The 16,401-nt window shown below is 39.8% G+C and overlaps 2 protein-coding genes across 5 annotated transcripts in view; both read right to left on the bottom strand.

Moving 5' to 3' along the window:
* Positions 1–4,225: 4,225 nt before the first annotated feature.
* LOC131313385 (cysteine-rich receptor-like protein kinase 25) lies at positions 4,226–5,386 on the bottom strand. The gene is made up of 2 exons (XM_058341676.1): positions 4,969–5,386; positions 4,226–4,336 (listed from the first exon to the last, which is right to left on the bottom strand). The coding sequence occupies exons 1-2, from the start codon at positions 5,276–5,278 to the stop codon at positions 4,236–4,238; spliced, it is 411 nt and encodes a 136-aa protein (XP_058197659.1). The 5' UTR covers positions 5,279–5,386; the 3' UTR covers positions 4,226–4,235.
* An 8,122-nt stretch (positions 5,387–13,508) lies between these two features.
* LOC131313374 (cysteine-rich receptor-like protein kinase 10) overlaps positions 13,509–16,401 on the bottom strand; it is a 98,296-nt gene continuing 95,403 nt past the window's right edge. For 2 of the 4 annotated variants that reach the window (XM_058341662.1, XM_058341664.1), the window contains exons 3-8: positions 16,167–16,304; positions 15,893–16,017; positions 15,590–15,800; positions 15,100–15,337; positions 14,477–14,627; positions 13,509–14,143 (exon numbers count right to left, since the gene is read on the bottom strand). In XM_058341662.1, coding sequence (XP_058197645.1) covers positions 13,814–14,143; positions 14,477–14,627; positions 15,100–15,337; positions 15,590–15,800; positions 15,893–16,017; positions 16,167–16,304 — 1,193 coding nt within the window. In that variant the 3' untranslated portion in view covers positions 13,509–13,813. The remainder of the gene's footprint in view (positions 14,144–14,476; positions 14,628–15,099; positions 15,338–15,589; positions 15,801–15,892; positions 16,018–16,166; positions 16,305–16,401) is intronic. The other 2 variants (XM_058341661.1, XM_058341654.1) reach the window with 1 other exon arrangement.

Raw genomic sequence — 16,401 nt, 5'->3', positions numbered from 1 at the left:
AATTTGGCTAACTTGCTCAGTAAGAAGCACCTTCTTGTGCACATTAAGCTTGCATTTTTGGGTGCACAAGTCCTTCAAGAACTTGGCGTATGAAGGAATTTGCTTAATGGCATCCATTAAAGGGATGTTCACATTGACCTTTTTGAACACGTCAAGTATATCGGCATCCTTGGATGGAGGAACCGGCTTTTTCAATCGGGAAGGATAGGGTGCCGGAACGGGAGAGTCCTATGGGCTTGGAGTGGTCTCAGCTTCCTTTGAACCTTGCACGGGAGATTCCCCGTCTTCTTCCGGAGATGACTTGGGAGATTCCCTAAGTGTTGTAGAACTTGTTGATGTCGAAGCTGGTTCTAAGATAGGTGTAGCCGGCGGATTGACAACGAGATTGTCAACCGCCTTGCCACTCCTTAGAGTGATAATTGCTTGAGCTTGATCGGGCGGTGGTATGGAAGAACTACCAATGAGGAGTTGGCCTTGTGGGTTGGCTTGTGGTTGAGTAGGAAACTTGCCCCTTTCTTGCTGGAGAAGCCCTATAGATGTGGTTATCTTTCCCATTTGGTTCTTCAACTCCCCCATCATGTGGGTGTTATTCTTGTTGTAATTCGATTGAGCTTGCATGAAGGATTGAAGAGTATCCTCCAAAGATCGCCTCGGCGAAGGTTGAAACAGATTGGGTGCCTGAAATGGTCCGGACGGTGCAAAACCTGGTGGTCCTTGGGAAAAACGAGGCTGCCCTTGGCCTTGAGCAGGCCGCCATGGTTGCATTTGAGAGCTGGAGGGGCTTAAGAGGGTCCTCCTTCAATTTGATTGTTCCAACGGAATCCCGGATGTTGTCTCTGACCTTGGTTGAAGTTTTGGGGAAAAGATTCAAACCGTTGGTTGACCGCACTAACTTCTTCAATCGGAAGGTTGAGGTTGCTAAAGTGATGCTTGAGAGTGGGAATAGATAAACAGTTGTCGGTTGAATGACCCGTTGTTTCACAAATCACACAAAGTTCCTCCATCGCTCTCACCGCTTTAACTTTCTTCACCCCTTTTAATTCTAGCTTCTCCAACTTTTTCGCCAATTGTTCCATCCGTGTTTCAATAGCTTGGTGCTTATTGATAGAAAACTTCCCGGAACCTCCGGGGCCTTGGTTAGCCATAGTTTTGTCCCTTACATCCTCGAAACTCCAAGTTAAAGACTTCTTAGCCAACTCATCCAAATAATCCAGCCTTCGTTAGGAGATTTATTCATGAAACCCCCGGAGCACATAGTGTCGAGCAATTGCTTGCTTTGTTATGAGCAGCCCATATAGAAATAGTGAATTAGCTGATACAAAGCAAAATTGTGGTGAGAAATTGTCGCAAGAAAATCCTTGTAACGCTCCCAATATTGGTGGAAAGCTTCTCCGTCACGTTGTTTAAAGGTCTGGATTTGATCCATCAAGAGCTTGGTTCAACTAGCCAAAAAGAACTTCTTGTGAAAAATGTCTTGAACCTCCTCCCATGTGGTCAACAATTGAGGCTTCAACGAGTGAAACCATGTCTTGGCCTTGTCTTTCAAAGTGAATGGAAAAAGCCTCAATCTAGCTTGGTTAAGATGCGCATCCACAGTAACAAAAGATTGGAGTGTTTCATCGAATTCCCGGATATGTTGGTATGGGTCCTCGCGCTCCATCCCATGGAAGAAAGGAATGCAACGATGATAGTCTGATTTGAACACGAATGTGTTTGCAACAGTGGTGGGGCGTGGAAAAATAATTGGTGACCGTTGAGTGACTCTTTCCGGATTCAAATAGTCCTTAAGAGTCCTAACCGAAGGAGCTTCCTCATCTGCCATTGATGTTCTTGGTGGAGAGTATGGTTGAGAATATCTACTTGGTGGAGAGTAAGCTTGAAGATTGCTTCGAACACGAGGTGGAGAGCTAGATCGATGCAGCCGGTTTGAGTGAGCACTACGATATACCACAAGCATGAACCTTCTCTTTGACTGATTAAGACCTATGGAACCGTTCTGCAATAAGAAAAATAGACTGGAGGGGCTATGCCGCCGCCTCTCTCTCAAGACAATTCTGAGGGGCTATGCCGCCTCCTCAATATATATATATATATATATATATATATATATATATATATATATATATATATATATATATATATATATGTATGCAAGAAAAGAAAACAAAAGGCAATAGTTACCAACACTAGCTTCGTTACATCTCCAGTTGATAGTGTGATCGGTTAGAGGTATCCACTAGAATTAGTATACAATGCACAAAGGAAAATTTAATGGAATACTTACAATGGTTTGTCGAACCTCCCAATAAGCTATATAAGAAAGATCCCCGGCAACGGCGCCAAAATATGCTTCGTCCCAACCTAATCGTTGAAATAGGTTGATTTACCCCGAGCGTAGGGCTAGGTCGTTGTCAGCATAATATTCGGAAGTCCGGTATCGTTCCCACAGGGATGGTCTTTAAAGCTTGCTAGGATTTTTAGATGTAAGGGTTTGCGGCGTTTAGACGGCCAACTTTTGGTTTTGCTTTGAAAGGTGAAAAATGCTCTTATGAAAAAGACTAGAAATGAGTTTTAACTAGATTAAACAAGCGGCAAGGCGTTGGAGTTTTTAACGCCCGAAACTTAGGTCATTAAACCATTCTCAACGAAAACACGGTTGAATCGCATGGCATAGGCTATCAACCGGAAGATTTTGCTATGAAACCATTAAAGACTAGAAATTAAGTATGGAGAACAAGCGAGCTCTTTTATTCTCTTGGCAAACACGAGTCGAGACATAGCTCACGGAACCATATGTGCAAGCATATGATCACCAGAGGTTAACATCGATAAGTTTTGTTACATAAAAAGCGAACCACGCTCATTTTCCATACCGAACCTCAAGTATTTAGTTGAGAAAGGGCAAGATTAACGTAAGTCACAGGGCGTCAATCACTCCGTGGCCAAGCCTAATCAACTACTCATGCATATTAAGAAGACTAGAAAGCATGCTAGAATTGACAAACATTTTTTAACCAATAGAACCGGAAATAAACTTGATTTTATAAAGGATCCAAAGCATACGAACAACTTTAATACACGAGAAATTAACGTAACGTAAATACCTAAATGTGTTCTTGAGAAATTACAACTTGAAAAGCTTGAAAAGCTATGGAGGAATTTATGGCATTAAAAAACTTAAAGTAAAATGCATCTAGGTAATGAATGAGAGAGAGTGTGTGTGTTATTTATACAATCCAACCCTTCTCTCATAACAAAAATCCTAGCACTTCCCAAAAGTACGTAGCAACTATTCCATAAATGGAAAGTTCAAAAAGCAGAAAAATCTGTCGGAAAGCCAACTGTATCCATACAACCAAAACGGTTGTATGGATACCGAGCTGTTAAGCTTGTGTTGGAAATACTCCGTAGAAGAGCTGTATGGATACAACCAGAATGGTGTATGGATACGCAGGAAGCTGTCCAAAATATAAGGCCACCTTATGGATACAACCAAAACGGCTGTATGGATACCTGGAGCTTAACTCCAGAATTGGCTTCTAGCTTCAAGGCTTGGCACCCGATGCTTCCTAGTATCTTGATCATTGGAGAACGGTTGCCCTTCGCCACTTGGCCTTGGAAACTTGGACTCCCCCGAGGCATGTCCAAGGCATCAAAATCACCCTTGATAGGGCGTAAAACCTGAAACATCCTCAAACGAACCTTACGTGCAAAACCTTAATAAAAGCTAAATAAAAGCAGATTAATGTAACATAAAACAAGACTAAGCGCACCAACTATCTACAATATTGGGTGCTTATCATGAGGTTCCAGATAGCCTCTTCACAGCTACCTCTTATCCATTTGGAAGTAAACCTTGATAATACAAAACATTCCCCGAAATTTTTAGATCCAATGTAGGACAACTTCAGAAAATTTCAAACAATTTCAGAAAAACGAGAAATACCTTGTAGACCAGACCAAATCCACCTTGACCGATTTTGTTATCGTCTGAGAAGTTGTTCGTGGCAAAATGAATTATATCCAAATCATAAGACTGCACAGCTGAGATGTCATCCCCAACTGGACAAATCAAAAGTTGAAACAAGAATAAATGGTCAAGACAAGAAAGGACAAATTTTCTTTAGTTTATTTTGGCCAGAAGTTTCTTTACTTTAGCGTGGGGGTAGTTTTGAAATTTTTCCTTGTTTTTACCATTGTTTTCTTTTATACAATTATGCTTTTTCTTCGCCCTCCTAGTAATTAGGAAGCAGAAGCCTGCTATGAAAAGCATAATAGCAACCCCAATTGAAACTACAATGGCAGTGATTTTTTTCCAATGAGACTCCCCCACTTCCTGCATTAGAAAAATTATTTCATCAACAATGAGCTTGTTAGCAAAAAATGAAAAATAAACTATAAAGTGAGGTTTGTCTAACATTCTTCTAAAACAAGCATTAATCAAGCTGATCATGATCTCAAGTATCTTAGTGAATTGTTCAAGCTTCAGTCGAAAAAGTAACGAGTTTGGAAAATGTTCAGACTTGGTTTGTAAGATAACGAACTCGTCACGAATTAAATTTGACAAGTCAAGTACGAGTCAACATCAAATAACTTGTATCCATTAAACACCACGATCGCTAACATTTTGCAAATATCGCCTTTAATCCCATATTCTTGGTCCTTCGTGGGAGTTTAGGCGAAGTACATGAACTCTGCTTCTATTCAAACGAAATAGCATTATTTCAGATATGCCTCCACTTTTTCCACTTCTAAAAGTCTCTGTAACGGATTGACTTAGAGAGTTACAAAAAAAATTCTTTTGACATTTCAAAATAGATAGTATTTGGTGACATAAATAAGAAGGGAAAGAGAATATGGAACGACAGGAGTAGCACAATATTGCTAAGGTTATGCTACGGTTATTGGACAATTCTAAAACCTTCAAAATTGAATTCTAAATCCATGCTCTACAAAAGAAAGTTTTACCAGGGTTGCTCCTAGTAGTTGTACTAGGAGGAGGACGCGAAGCGGCACTAAAGTTGGTGTTGTAAAACAGGTACGTCTCATACCTAACATAACAGCTCGGAAACAGAATTCTTGCTCCTTGGTTTGTATTACAGCAAGTCGGAAAAGTTGAGACACAATTCCAAAGGCAAGTATTGCAATCAGAATTAGAAATATTAGGCGTGCATTGCGCTAACCCGTACACCGACTGAAGGAGTGAGTAATTGGCTTCTGCAGTGGCAAATTTCCTACCTGAGTCATCACTCGAAGTCTGATCGTCAATATCGTCCATTATATTTTCAAGTGAAATTCATACAAATAGTTAGTGAAGTACTGGTTTGCCAAAACTTAAACTAGATATGAGGATAAAAATCTTTTTTTTTTTTATCTACCGCGAAGGAAAGACAAAAACCAAATCAAATTACCACAACAGAAAGTCTACTCACACAGATTTTTTGTGCACATATTGTGCACAGATCAAATCTGAATGAAAGTTTAGATGTATGGATCGAGCACCTATGGGTATCGGATTGAGTTGATTTCTCACGGGAGCTCTTGAAAAAATATTTTCAATTTAATAAACGGCTCGGATCATTTGTGTGGGATCCTTAGTAGGCCCCACACAGTGATCTGTGCACAATATGTGCACAAAAAATCTGTGTGAATAGTCGGACTCTTACCACAAAGCCAAGAGGTTAAGGCCTCTCGTATTCGACCACAATTAGTGGCAGACGCAGAAAAGTACTAAAGAGGGATCCAAATAGCCAACTGCATAATTATTTAGAATTTTGAAAGGATTATGGTAAAAAAAAGTTCAATTTCTATTTTGGAGGAACTAATGTAAAATTATCATGTTCTTGAAGGGGTTAAAAAATAAGTACTCATTTAAAAATTTGGAGTACTGTATCCATCTCTCTTTTTGAGTGCATTTCGTTTTCTCCAAAAACCTTATTTTTCAAAAAGAAGTAATTTCAAACTCAAATATAATGAACATAAAAGATAATTTTTTAATTTTTTTTGCACTGTTTAAAAGATCTCAATGAGATCTATCATTCAAAATTCATATTGGTAGAAAAATTATTTGTGTAAACACATGATTTTTGAGCTTAAAATTATCTTTTTTTTAAAAAAAAAAAAGTTTAGATAGAAAATGGAACGGCACCTAGTCACACTCACTACAAGGCTCAACGCAATTTTAAATTGTAGTAATACAGAACTAAACTTTTGTTGAGTTGCATTTATGTCCTAACTCATTAAGTTGGGCTTTCCTTTATTCTTTTAGGTTCTAACATAACAAGTTGAGGTTTAACTCTCCTATACAGAAGGTGGGCTTTATCCCAAAAAAATTACAAAACGAAACACAACCTTGAAAATGATCCCTCTAGTTTCAATTGTAATAATCCTAATCATGAACTTCATTTGACGTCTCAAAAAGGTAAAATTGTTTACGGCAGCTCGGCAAATATACGGAGGTGTGCTTATTTCGGGGGCCTGGGCAATTGTAAATCTGGCTTGTTGGCTAAGAAGTCCAGTTTGCCCCTTAAAATGGTGGATATGCACATTTTAGTCTATTTGTGTAGTTTTCTTAAACAATTTGACCTATTAGAGACGCTAAACAAAGTTGAGGGTTAGGATTGTTACAATTGAAACAAGAAGAACGAACATGAGACGCCAAAGTTCATGGTTCGGATTGTTACTATTGAAACTGGAGGGATGAACTTGAGACAAGGGTGAAACCAGAGGGACCTTCTGTAATTCCCAGAAATCTACGTAACTTTTGCCGCGGCCAATTTCGAAAATAAACAACTTTAGATTTGACTTAAAAACATGTACTCTGTCCATCTCATAATGTTTGTTTAGTTCGTAAAACGATGACATAAAAATAATACAAATTTTACAAGAAGAAATAAAAAAAATTCAACAATTCATTAAATATCGATGAGTTCTTTTAATTTATAAAAAGAATTTGAATTTTTTTTCTTGCAAGAAATGCCTTATTTTTTGATTCTCGTTTTGTAGATCGGACAAATATTTTGAGACGGAGATAGTATTAAACAAAAATGAACTCAAATTATAGGACGGATCGATAATGAAATTAACAAGATATCAATGGCTTTGACATAAAAAAGAAAGCATATAGAATCCTTAATCTCGTTTATAAAAGTGTTCAAAATAAATATATTTCCCAAAACTTCGCTAAAACGGGTCCCATTCGCAAAATTCTGTGGATTGTTCAAAATTGCATTGAACCCTGTATCCAGAGTGGCGGAGATGGACACGTTGGAGTACTTCAGCATGCACTCGCCGTACCAGATCGTGACCCGCTTTATGACACCCCGCTTTCCGGTAGTCGATGGTACTGCAGGAAGCAGGCTCTATCCAGTCGGGAGGGGGCAAGTCATGGTTTATAAGAAAAGATCTCTCCTACTTGTACAAGGCCTTTTAAAGCCGTGAGGGCGGGCCAAAGCGCATAGGAACTAAACAGTTAAGCGTGCTCGTCCTGGGATAGTCTAGGGATGGGTAACCTACTGGGAAGTCTATAGGCTTTGGGCATCCAAAGCGAATAATATTGTACTAAGATAGAGCGGGTCGTTACAAATGGTATCAGAGCCCCGCCCTGGGCTAAGTGGTAGGTAGGATACGCTCTCCTGCCACGGAACCCAGGGGAGGTTGCTAGGCCTGTGCAACGAGGACGTTGCATCCTTAAGGGGGGTAGATTGTGACACCCCGCTTTTCGGTGGCCGGCAGTACTACAGGAAGCAGGCTCCGTCTGGTCGAGAGGGGGCACTTCATGGTTTATAAGAAAAGATCCATCCTACTTGTACAAGATCTTTTAAAGCCGTGAGGGTAGGCCAAAGCGCATAGGAACTTTACAAATAAGCGTGCTCGTCCTGGGGTAGTCTAGGGATGGGTGACCTACTGGAAAGTTTATGGGCTTTGGACGTCCAAAGCAGACAATATTGTACAAAGATGGAATGGGTCGTTACACTCTTCGACCCGGGCATCATTCGACTACATCTCTGGTAACGAAAACAACGCATTCTTGACACACGGTGGCAGAGGAAGAGGCTGTAGGCGATGTCGGGTGGGCTGCTATCGGCGGTGAAGCTGTAAAAGCCGTTGGATGCGTTGTTGGAGTGGGAGGATTGAACGGAGAAGAAGGTGTCGCGGTTTGTTTGGTATGTGCGGTTTGGGGCGTAGGTACTAGTTGTGGCAACGGTTGTGTTTGAGCATTCTATGAATACGAGAATTGGGTCGGCTTTGATTATTGGGAAGAGGCTGATCAAGCAAACCGTGCAAACAAACAGAGCCTTGTTTCTGGGGATTTTAGGGAGCAGATTAGCCATTCTGGAGAACCTGAGCGTGCTTTAGGGGGTTTTAATTTTGATAAAAACGGAGATTGGGAGAGGGTGAAGAGATAATTTTTCGGTGGACCGGGTAGATTGGAAATCATGGTTGTATCTCTACTTGACTTGGAAGTGGTCGAAGTCCGTAGTGTATTGAATTGGATTGTAGTGTTCCCTGGTACAGAGGGAAAGAGAGGGTGCTGGGTGTGGATAAAGTATTTGAGAATTCAGAGAGAGAGAGAGAGAGGGACGGGAGTTGATTATGTGATCAATTGAGTTTTTCGTAAGTTTTTTTTATTTTCTTTATTCTTTTTTTTTTTGTGTGGGTTCTATGGTCTTGGGTGGAGGGGGGGAGAGAGAGAGGCGGACGGGAGTTGATTACGTGATCAATTGAGTTTTTCGTAAGTTTTTTTTATTTTCTTTATTCTTTTTTTTTTGTGTGGGTTTTATGGTCTGGAACATTTGAGCTAACTTACGTGTGATTCGACTATTTTCCTTTCCAGTCCGATCAAAGACAGACCATTCTCGTCAGGACAAGAAAATTCCCAAGATATTTCTCTCTTTTTGCCTGGCCCTAAGAGATCGCTAAGCTTTGAACTAATATTTTTTAGTTTACATCTGATCCTTATTGGCATTTGACTACTCTTATCTTAATAGGATTGATGAAGTGGTTTTTGGTCACCTCCGGAAGAGGGATACCTCAACCGTCCATCTAGTCCTTCAGCGGATGAAATGGCTTTCTGCATGCTCGATTAACGACCTGCAATACAAAACAGAAAAGTTATGGGCACCGACATGGCTGTCGCCATCACCCCTCCGATGCCTAAGTCAGTCGATCGGTTTTAGAAGAGAGTATAGACTGAGTATGAGTTCTGTAGTTTTTGCATTGCGTAACTTTGTGAGGTGGAGATGTGGTCTTTATATAGGCATTTTGGGAGGAATCCCTTGGGACCGGGACTCTTAAGTCTCATCCGCTCGTGGCGGGTATAGATAGGTATTGGAGTGTCCTCCTTACCTTAGGAATCCCCTGATTCTAATCAGGTTTGAGTAGTCCCTTCACCTTTGGACTCTTGTGCCTGCTTATCAGGTTAAGAGTCCTTACGGTGCTGGGACCTCTTGGGCTTATTCGCACATCACAGAAATAGGTTGCACTGTCCTCCTTACCTAGAACTTCTTAGGTCCTTATCGGGTTTGAGGAGTCCCTTCGCCTTTGGACTCTTGTACCTGCTTATCAGGTTAAGAGTCCTTATGGTACTGGGACCTCTTGGGCTTATCCGCACATGACGGAAATAGGTTGGAGTGTCCTCCTTACCTAGGACTTCTTAGGTCTTTATAAGGTTTGAAGAGTCCCTTCACCTTTGGACTCTTGTACCTGCTTATCAGGTTAAGAGTCCTTACGGTTCTGTGACCTCTTGGGCTTATCCGCACATGACGGAAATAGGTTGGAGTGTCCTCCTTACCTAGGACTTCTTAGGTCCTTATCAGGTTTGAGGAGTCCTTTCACCTTTGGACTCTTGTACCTGCTTGTCAGGTTAAGAGTCCTTACGGTGCTGGGACCTCTTGGGCTTATCCGCACATGACAGAAATAGGTTGGAGTGTCCTCCTTACCTAGGACTTCTTAGGTCCTTATCAAGTTTGAGGAGTCCTTTCACCTTTGGACTCTTGTACCTGCTTATCAGGTTAAGAGTCCTTACGGTGCTGGGACCTCTTGGGCTTATCCGCACATGACAGAAATAGGTTGAAGTGTCCTCCTTTCCTAGGACTTCTTAGGTCATTATCCGGTTTGAGGAGTCCCTTCACCTTTGGACTCTGCATTTGTCATCAAGGTTAGGAGTCTTCATGGTGGATGAATCTTTGTGTTTATCCTCTAAAACTCGTGGCCTAATCTCTTCGGACGAGACAAAGTCCTGGCTATTCTATGAGTCTCATAGACTGTACGAATTTCTGCCATTGAGTATTTTATAAGTCTTTGACTGTAGGTTTGTCATATTTACCGAGCTCACCTAGTGAGCTGAGCTCAGTATTCTTCTATGAGCTGTGCTTATGAGCTGGCCTCCGTCCTTAGACTAGTTTAATAGAGGCTAGCTCTTATAGGCTAGATTTCATGCTCTTGGCACTCTAGCTTGAGCCTTTAAGGCTGTGCTCGTGAGCACTTTGGTTTGGGATGACCTTTGCCCTTGGGCTGATCCATTGAGCTCAGCTCTTCAAGCTAAGCTTCGCGTCACTAGGTCCCCTACACGGCCTTTCATGTTGTGCTAGGCTTCCTGGTTTGGGCTAACCTTGGGAGGTTATTTCCTACTTATCAAGGATGTTCCGTTCTTTAATTTTCGTTTTACGAGGCCCTAATGCCACGACTACTTTTGTTGGAGTTCAAGACACTTTTTTGTTCTTGACAACTTTAACCATGCTCTCTCTCTCTCTCCTTTCTTCTTCCCCATTTGGAACCCGGATCATAGTTAGCATGCCTATTTTTGGAGTTTCACCAATTCGAACATTGGGCATCCTCCCTCCAAACGACCACCAAAAATCCACCTCTCCTCAGCTCTGCCTCCATTTCAATTTACAGTTCATATTGCTTGAAGCCTTAAACCAAAAACAAAAGTTTTAAACGAGTTTTGTTCCACAGATGACTACTGATTTTTCCCCTCACAATTGAATTGCAATCAACGTCATCATTTTGAGATTCAGAATCAAAATCAAATCGATGACTTCCACCAATGGGTACGATTTTTTCCCCACAAAATTTCGATTATCACGTCATTCCGAAATGTGAGTATCAAAGCCCAAAGGATATATCGAATAAGGTTGATCCAACATCATCAACAAAGTAGTCGGTATTTGTACAAGACGAGGTGGGCTTTTGGCGATTTTCTGTGAGGTATATACCTAGAGAATTCGGGCAAGTTTCTGGGATTGATGAACGGGACAGTGGTTGATCAGACTTGTGAGTGCATGCACAAAGGAAAAAAGGAGGGAGGGAGGGAACGCGGGGAGTGGGTTTCTGATCAGGAAGAGATGGATCGTGGGATTTGTGAAAAGAGATATGTAGGGGCATATTTTGATTTGTAAATGAGAAGTAGAGAGAGGGAGAAAGTGAGTGGGGTGTTAAAGTTGTCAAGAACATAAAAGTGTTGTGGCTTCAACAAAAGTAGTCGTGGATTAGGGCCACCCATTATCATAACCCAAAATGTTTCCAACAAATTTAATACAATGCAGGGGTGTTTGGGATGAAATAACAACTTCCACTGGAAAATTAGGTGAGTTTCATGATCGTTTGAGGTTCACTGGACCATGTAAGGCTGCGTTCTTTTCAACTTATAAGTTTGAAATTTATTTCGGTATTTTTTATTTTTCGTAACTTTTTATTTAGCTTTTCATCGTAATTTTTGGGATTAGTCGTTCGTCGTGGCGAGACAAATTAGAAAAGTAAGATAGTTGTTTGATACTTTTTCTATCTTTACTGAACTTTCTTTTACTTTTGGTCATAATTTTGTACTTTTTAGACTTCTCTCGTCGAGACGGATAATTAATCCAAAAAGTATCACACAAATCTAACAAAAATTCAGAAAAAACGAATAAAACACACTAAATGAATGAATAAGTTAAGTAAAAAAGAACACAGAGTAAACTACTTTTTTCCCTCCATTAAGATCATGCAATTGTTTTTACTACTACTTTTAATGCGCCAATAAATAAAGCTAAGAAACAAGATGGAAAATTGCCCGCATTCAAATATTCATTCTAACTACCCATATTCAAGTATTCATTTTTTTTTTTTTTACGATAAAAGTAAGATTTTAGTAATCAAATGCAATAGATACAAGGGAATAAAGGAATTCTAATTAGGTTGACACCCTAATCCCGACAATCATATGCCTCTCATTAAAAACTATTGTGCATGATTAAAGATACTGCTCGTGTCTTCCAACATCAAGTAAATTATTAAGGATATAGCTCCTTAAATGGACTGAACTTTCTTGTTGGCTGCCGCCTCGGTGCTCATTCCGATGATTGAAATGATTCACTTTTTAGATCTACTTGAAACCATTAATCACATTTTTTTGATGTTGATCAAATATCATTTGGTATAATTTAAGAGGACATAGACGTTGACCAAGAAAGGATAACAAGTTAACAATGCGAGATCACAACTCATTTTCCCCATTTATCTCAATATAAATGTGATTCGAATTTATAACAAACAATATTCGATCAACGTATTTTTGACATGGTTAATTGTCGTAACGAGTTTCACTTATTGTGTGTAGAATATTATAATTGTTCTTCTTGTGTTAAGTAATCCTTGGAATACAAACCTTAGTGATAAATGTTTTAGTAATCCCAAGAAGCGGTAGCGACGAATAACCAATTAAATCATTTTACCACAAGCAACTATTAACCTCAAGTTCAAATAGTTATTGGACGGGAATGAAAAATGTCACTCATGAATCATGATACTATGGGTGTAAAATACGTTACACCTGAAACTGAAACGGAACAAATATATCTAAAATTAAGTAACTCAAATACGAATTCCAGATAGCCGATTTGATGATGGATTTGACTGCGCCAGTCAGCAACCATGAGGCAGGCATCGACGTTGGGGTTGATCGGCGAAAGTGGGGCAGATGTGTGGAGTGATGGCAGTGGTCTCGACCCAGAGGGAGAGAGAGGGGGGATTTATTAGGGTTTTGAATCCAGTTATTGATTAAGTTTCATAAAAGATGTGTTTCGTTTTAATAAGGAGATATTGTTGGGTTTTTTCAAATTTCAGAAGATATAGTGATTCAAACCCACAAGGAGGGTGACTTAAGTATGTCTATGCCACAGGGGCAAGGTCCTGTCAAGTGTGCATTTCTATCAAGTTTGGTCAATTTTTGGATTTGTGGGCTCTTTTCGGACCCACAACAATGATTGAAACCGTTCATTTTTTTTCAAATTTAATGCGCTATGAAATTATATCAAATGATATCCGATTAACATTATTTTTGATGTGATCAATGTTCTCAACAAGCTCTAAGAAGTAAATGGTTCCGATCATTATTGTGGGCCTAGAAAAGGCCCACAAATGGTCCCAACTTGATCAAACTTGGCAGAAAACCCACTTGACAGGACCCTTGCCCCTATGCTACAGGACCCTATATAAGTAATAAGTTCCTTAAATAAAAAAACAAATAATGGAAGACACTGATTTTACTTGGTTCCCAAACAGAATGCCGAGTACATCCACAGTTCTATTTCCATGAACATCACAACATGCGATTCGTCATATTGGACTCAAAATACACGCTTATGAAAGTATCTTACAAACCGGTGAAAACTGATATACTCTGTGGAAGTTAATTCCGATAGACATTATATGTATAAAATTTGTGCAGATGCAATACAACATACTCTATGCCCCAGCGCATAGTCACCAAGTTACTCATCTCACGGCGTAAAAACAAACCTGACTTCGTATTTGCCTAGACGTTGTCACATCATCTAGGGCCTAGCTCAGTAATTGATGCTTCATTCACAGAGAACTGTGCTGAGTTGCTCATAGACTGGTCCGACTCTATCGCTTTGAGAAAATTTGACCCCGGTATGCTTCGTCCTAAGAATGTAGGCGGTTGAGGAAGTGACAGCGTGGCAGAATAGCTATTGAGCATCAGAACTATTGTTGCCATGGAGGGCCTGGCATCCGGATCATCTTGGACACACAACAAGGCGATATGAACGCATCTAGTGACTTCATTTCTGGAATAGGACCCTTGAAGAGTTGGATCCATCAAATCCAAGGGTGTTCCATCCCTCCAAAGCTTCCAAGCCTGCAACAAATCAGTATGTAGAACCGTTGATGTGATGATATTGGCACTAAAAAGTATGGTACTCCTCGTGTCGAGTTGTTGTTTTTTCGGGTTACTGGTTACGTCTAATGTTGTTGGTCTCTTTCGGGATATTTAACTTTCTAAAAGGACATGTAATTAATGGATAAATTTGCATTCCTTTTTATAGACATTATTTATATCATTAATCCTTTGTTTTAGTTTTAAAATGAAGTTCTGATGCGGAGATACATATTCGAATATCCCTAAATTTGATAGAAGACTAGCAATATAAGACTGACGAAGTAACAATTAAATGTATGGGTAAAAGCTTACATAGCTCAGAAGGTTCCTAGCACCATCTGATTGGTAAAAGTTGTTGATCTTCTTGCCAGAAATGATCTCCAGAACTAAGACGCCGAAGCTAAACACATCGGACTTGACAGAGAATTGTCCACGCGTTACATACTCCGGAGACATATAACCACTGCAAGTCACCGTTACCAGTTAATCATGAATGGGAAATGAAAAGAAACTATCTTTTCGGATGAAATGAGACATGAAACACTACTTTCTTAACAAGTACCCAAACTGATTTAGCACGTCCCTTTTTATAATAACACTACTTTCTTACTGCTGGTTTACTAAATCATCCTAACAATTTTGAAAATTTTCAAGAATTCAGTGTAATTAGGTAAATCACAAGTACTACAATATACGTAAGATCTATTATTCTAAGAATTCTAAGAAGAGGAATGTTAGAATCATTTCTCAGTATAGTAAAGTCAATAAATTTTCATTATGCAACTAGGCAAAACAGCACATCGATCTATTTGTTTAACTGAAGGGTTAGGTTTTAAGTAAATCAAAATGATGCATCAGTTGAGATCGTGTAAAGTCAGCGCCCTCTGCTGCAAACCATAGAAAAACGAACATGCGGGATGCATGACACTACTTACAATGTTCCAACGACTTGACTTGTATTTCCTTGAGTTTGATCAACTCCAAAGATCCTCGCCATGCCGAAATCTGATATTTTCGCATTCATATCACCATCCAACAAGATATTGCTAGCTTTGAGATCACGGTGTATAATTCTAAGTCGTGAATCTTCATGAAGGTACAACATCCCCCGGGCTACCCCTCCAATTATCCTGTAACGTCTTGACCAATCCAACTTCGCTTGCTCCAATGGGTCTGTGCATTGATCGATCCAAATGCAAGTTCAAGTAAGAAGTAAGGAAATAAGGAATAATACGCAGTATGTTATTCAGTTTTCTAGACACAAGCAGAAGACATTAACGTGGTCTGATCTCTAAGTTGTTATTCAGTTTTCACAGAAAACCATTCAGCTATGTTTGTGTGTTTGAGATAATTAATTATTGGATTTACATTTCTGCCAGAAAAGGTAACAAGCAATATAACACAGAGTAGTCTAGATTGCCAAACCGAATAAAAAGTAGTCGAGGCTTTTGTTGGGCACAAACTCATAAATGAGTATCTTTTCTTTTCCTTCCAAGCAAAATCCGAGTAGCCTCACTAAGTTTCTATGTTGAAGCTTGGCTACCAATACCATCTCATTCTTGAACTCTGTTGCACCTTGCCCTGAGGTTCGAGATAGCCTCTTCACAGCTACTTCTTGTCCATCTGGAAGAAAACCCTGAGAATACAAAATATCCCGTGAAACTCCTACATCCAAAGTACGACAACCTCTGAAACTGTCAAACCATTTTTGGAAAAAAAAAAAAAGACCTTGTAGACTGCACCAAATCCACCTTCACCGATTTTGTTATTATCGTCAGAAAAGTTGTTCGTGGCAGCTTGAATTGTACCCAAATCATATTGCAAAGACTGCACTGCTGATATGTCATCCCCGACTGAACAAATCAAAAGTTGAAACAAGAAGAAATTGTCAAAACAAGAAAAGACGAGAAGAAGTTTTTGGATCCATCTCAATCTCTTTCTTTCTTTAGATCCCTCTCATTCTATTTCTCTTTCTTTAATTTCCCCTGTTCTTAGTTCTTACCAGTGTCTTCTCTTAGGGAATTATACTTTTTCTTCGCCCTCCTAGTTAGGATGCAGAAGCCTGCTATGAAAAGCATAATGGCGACGCAAATTGGAACGACAATGGCAATGATTTGTTGCGATGAGAGTCCCCCATTTCCTGCATTAGAAAATTTCTTTCAAGTTTCACTGACAAAACTTATTCGAGAATATGCAACAAAAGGGCAAACGTAAGATTATGCTATGGTGTCCCCAGT

Source organism: Rhododendron vialii, chromosome 13a (genome assembly GCF_030253575.1).
Source record: "Rhododendron vialii isolate Sample 1 chromosome 13a, ASM3025357v1".
Lineage (NCBI taxonomy): Eukaryota > Viridiplantae > Streptophyta > Magnoliopsida > Ericales > Ericaceae > Rhododendron > Rhododendron vialii.
This window is presented reverse-complemented; position numbering and strand designations above follow the sequence as displayed.

Excerpts from the sequence above, each read along its gene's own strand:
- LOC131313385 (XM_058341676.1), bottom strand. The coding sequence starts at position 5,278 with ATGGACGATATTGACGATCAGACTTCGAGTGATGACTCAGGTAGGAAA. Across the intron at positions 4,337-4,968 it reads AACTACTAGGAGCAACCCTG|GAAGTGGGGGAGTCTCATTG; the intron begins GTAAAACTTTCT and ends TTTCTAATGCAG.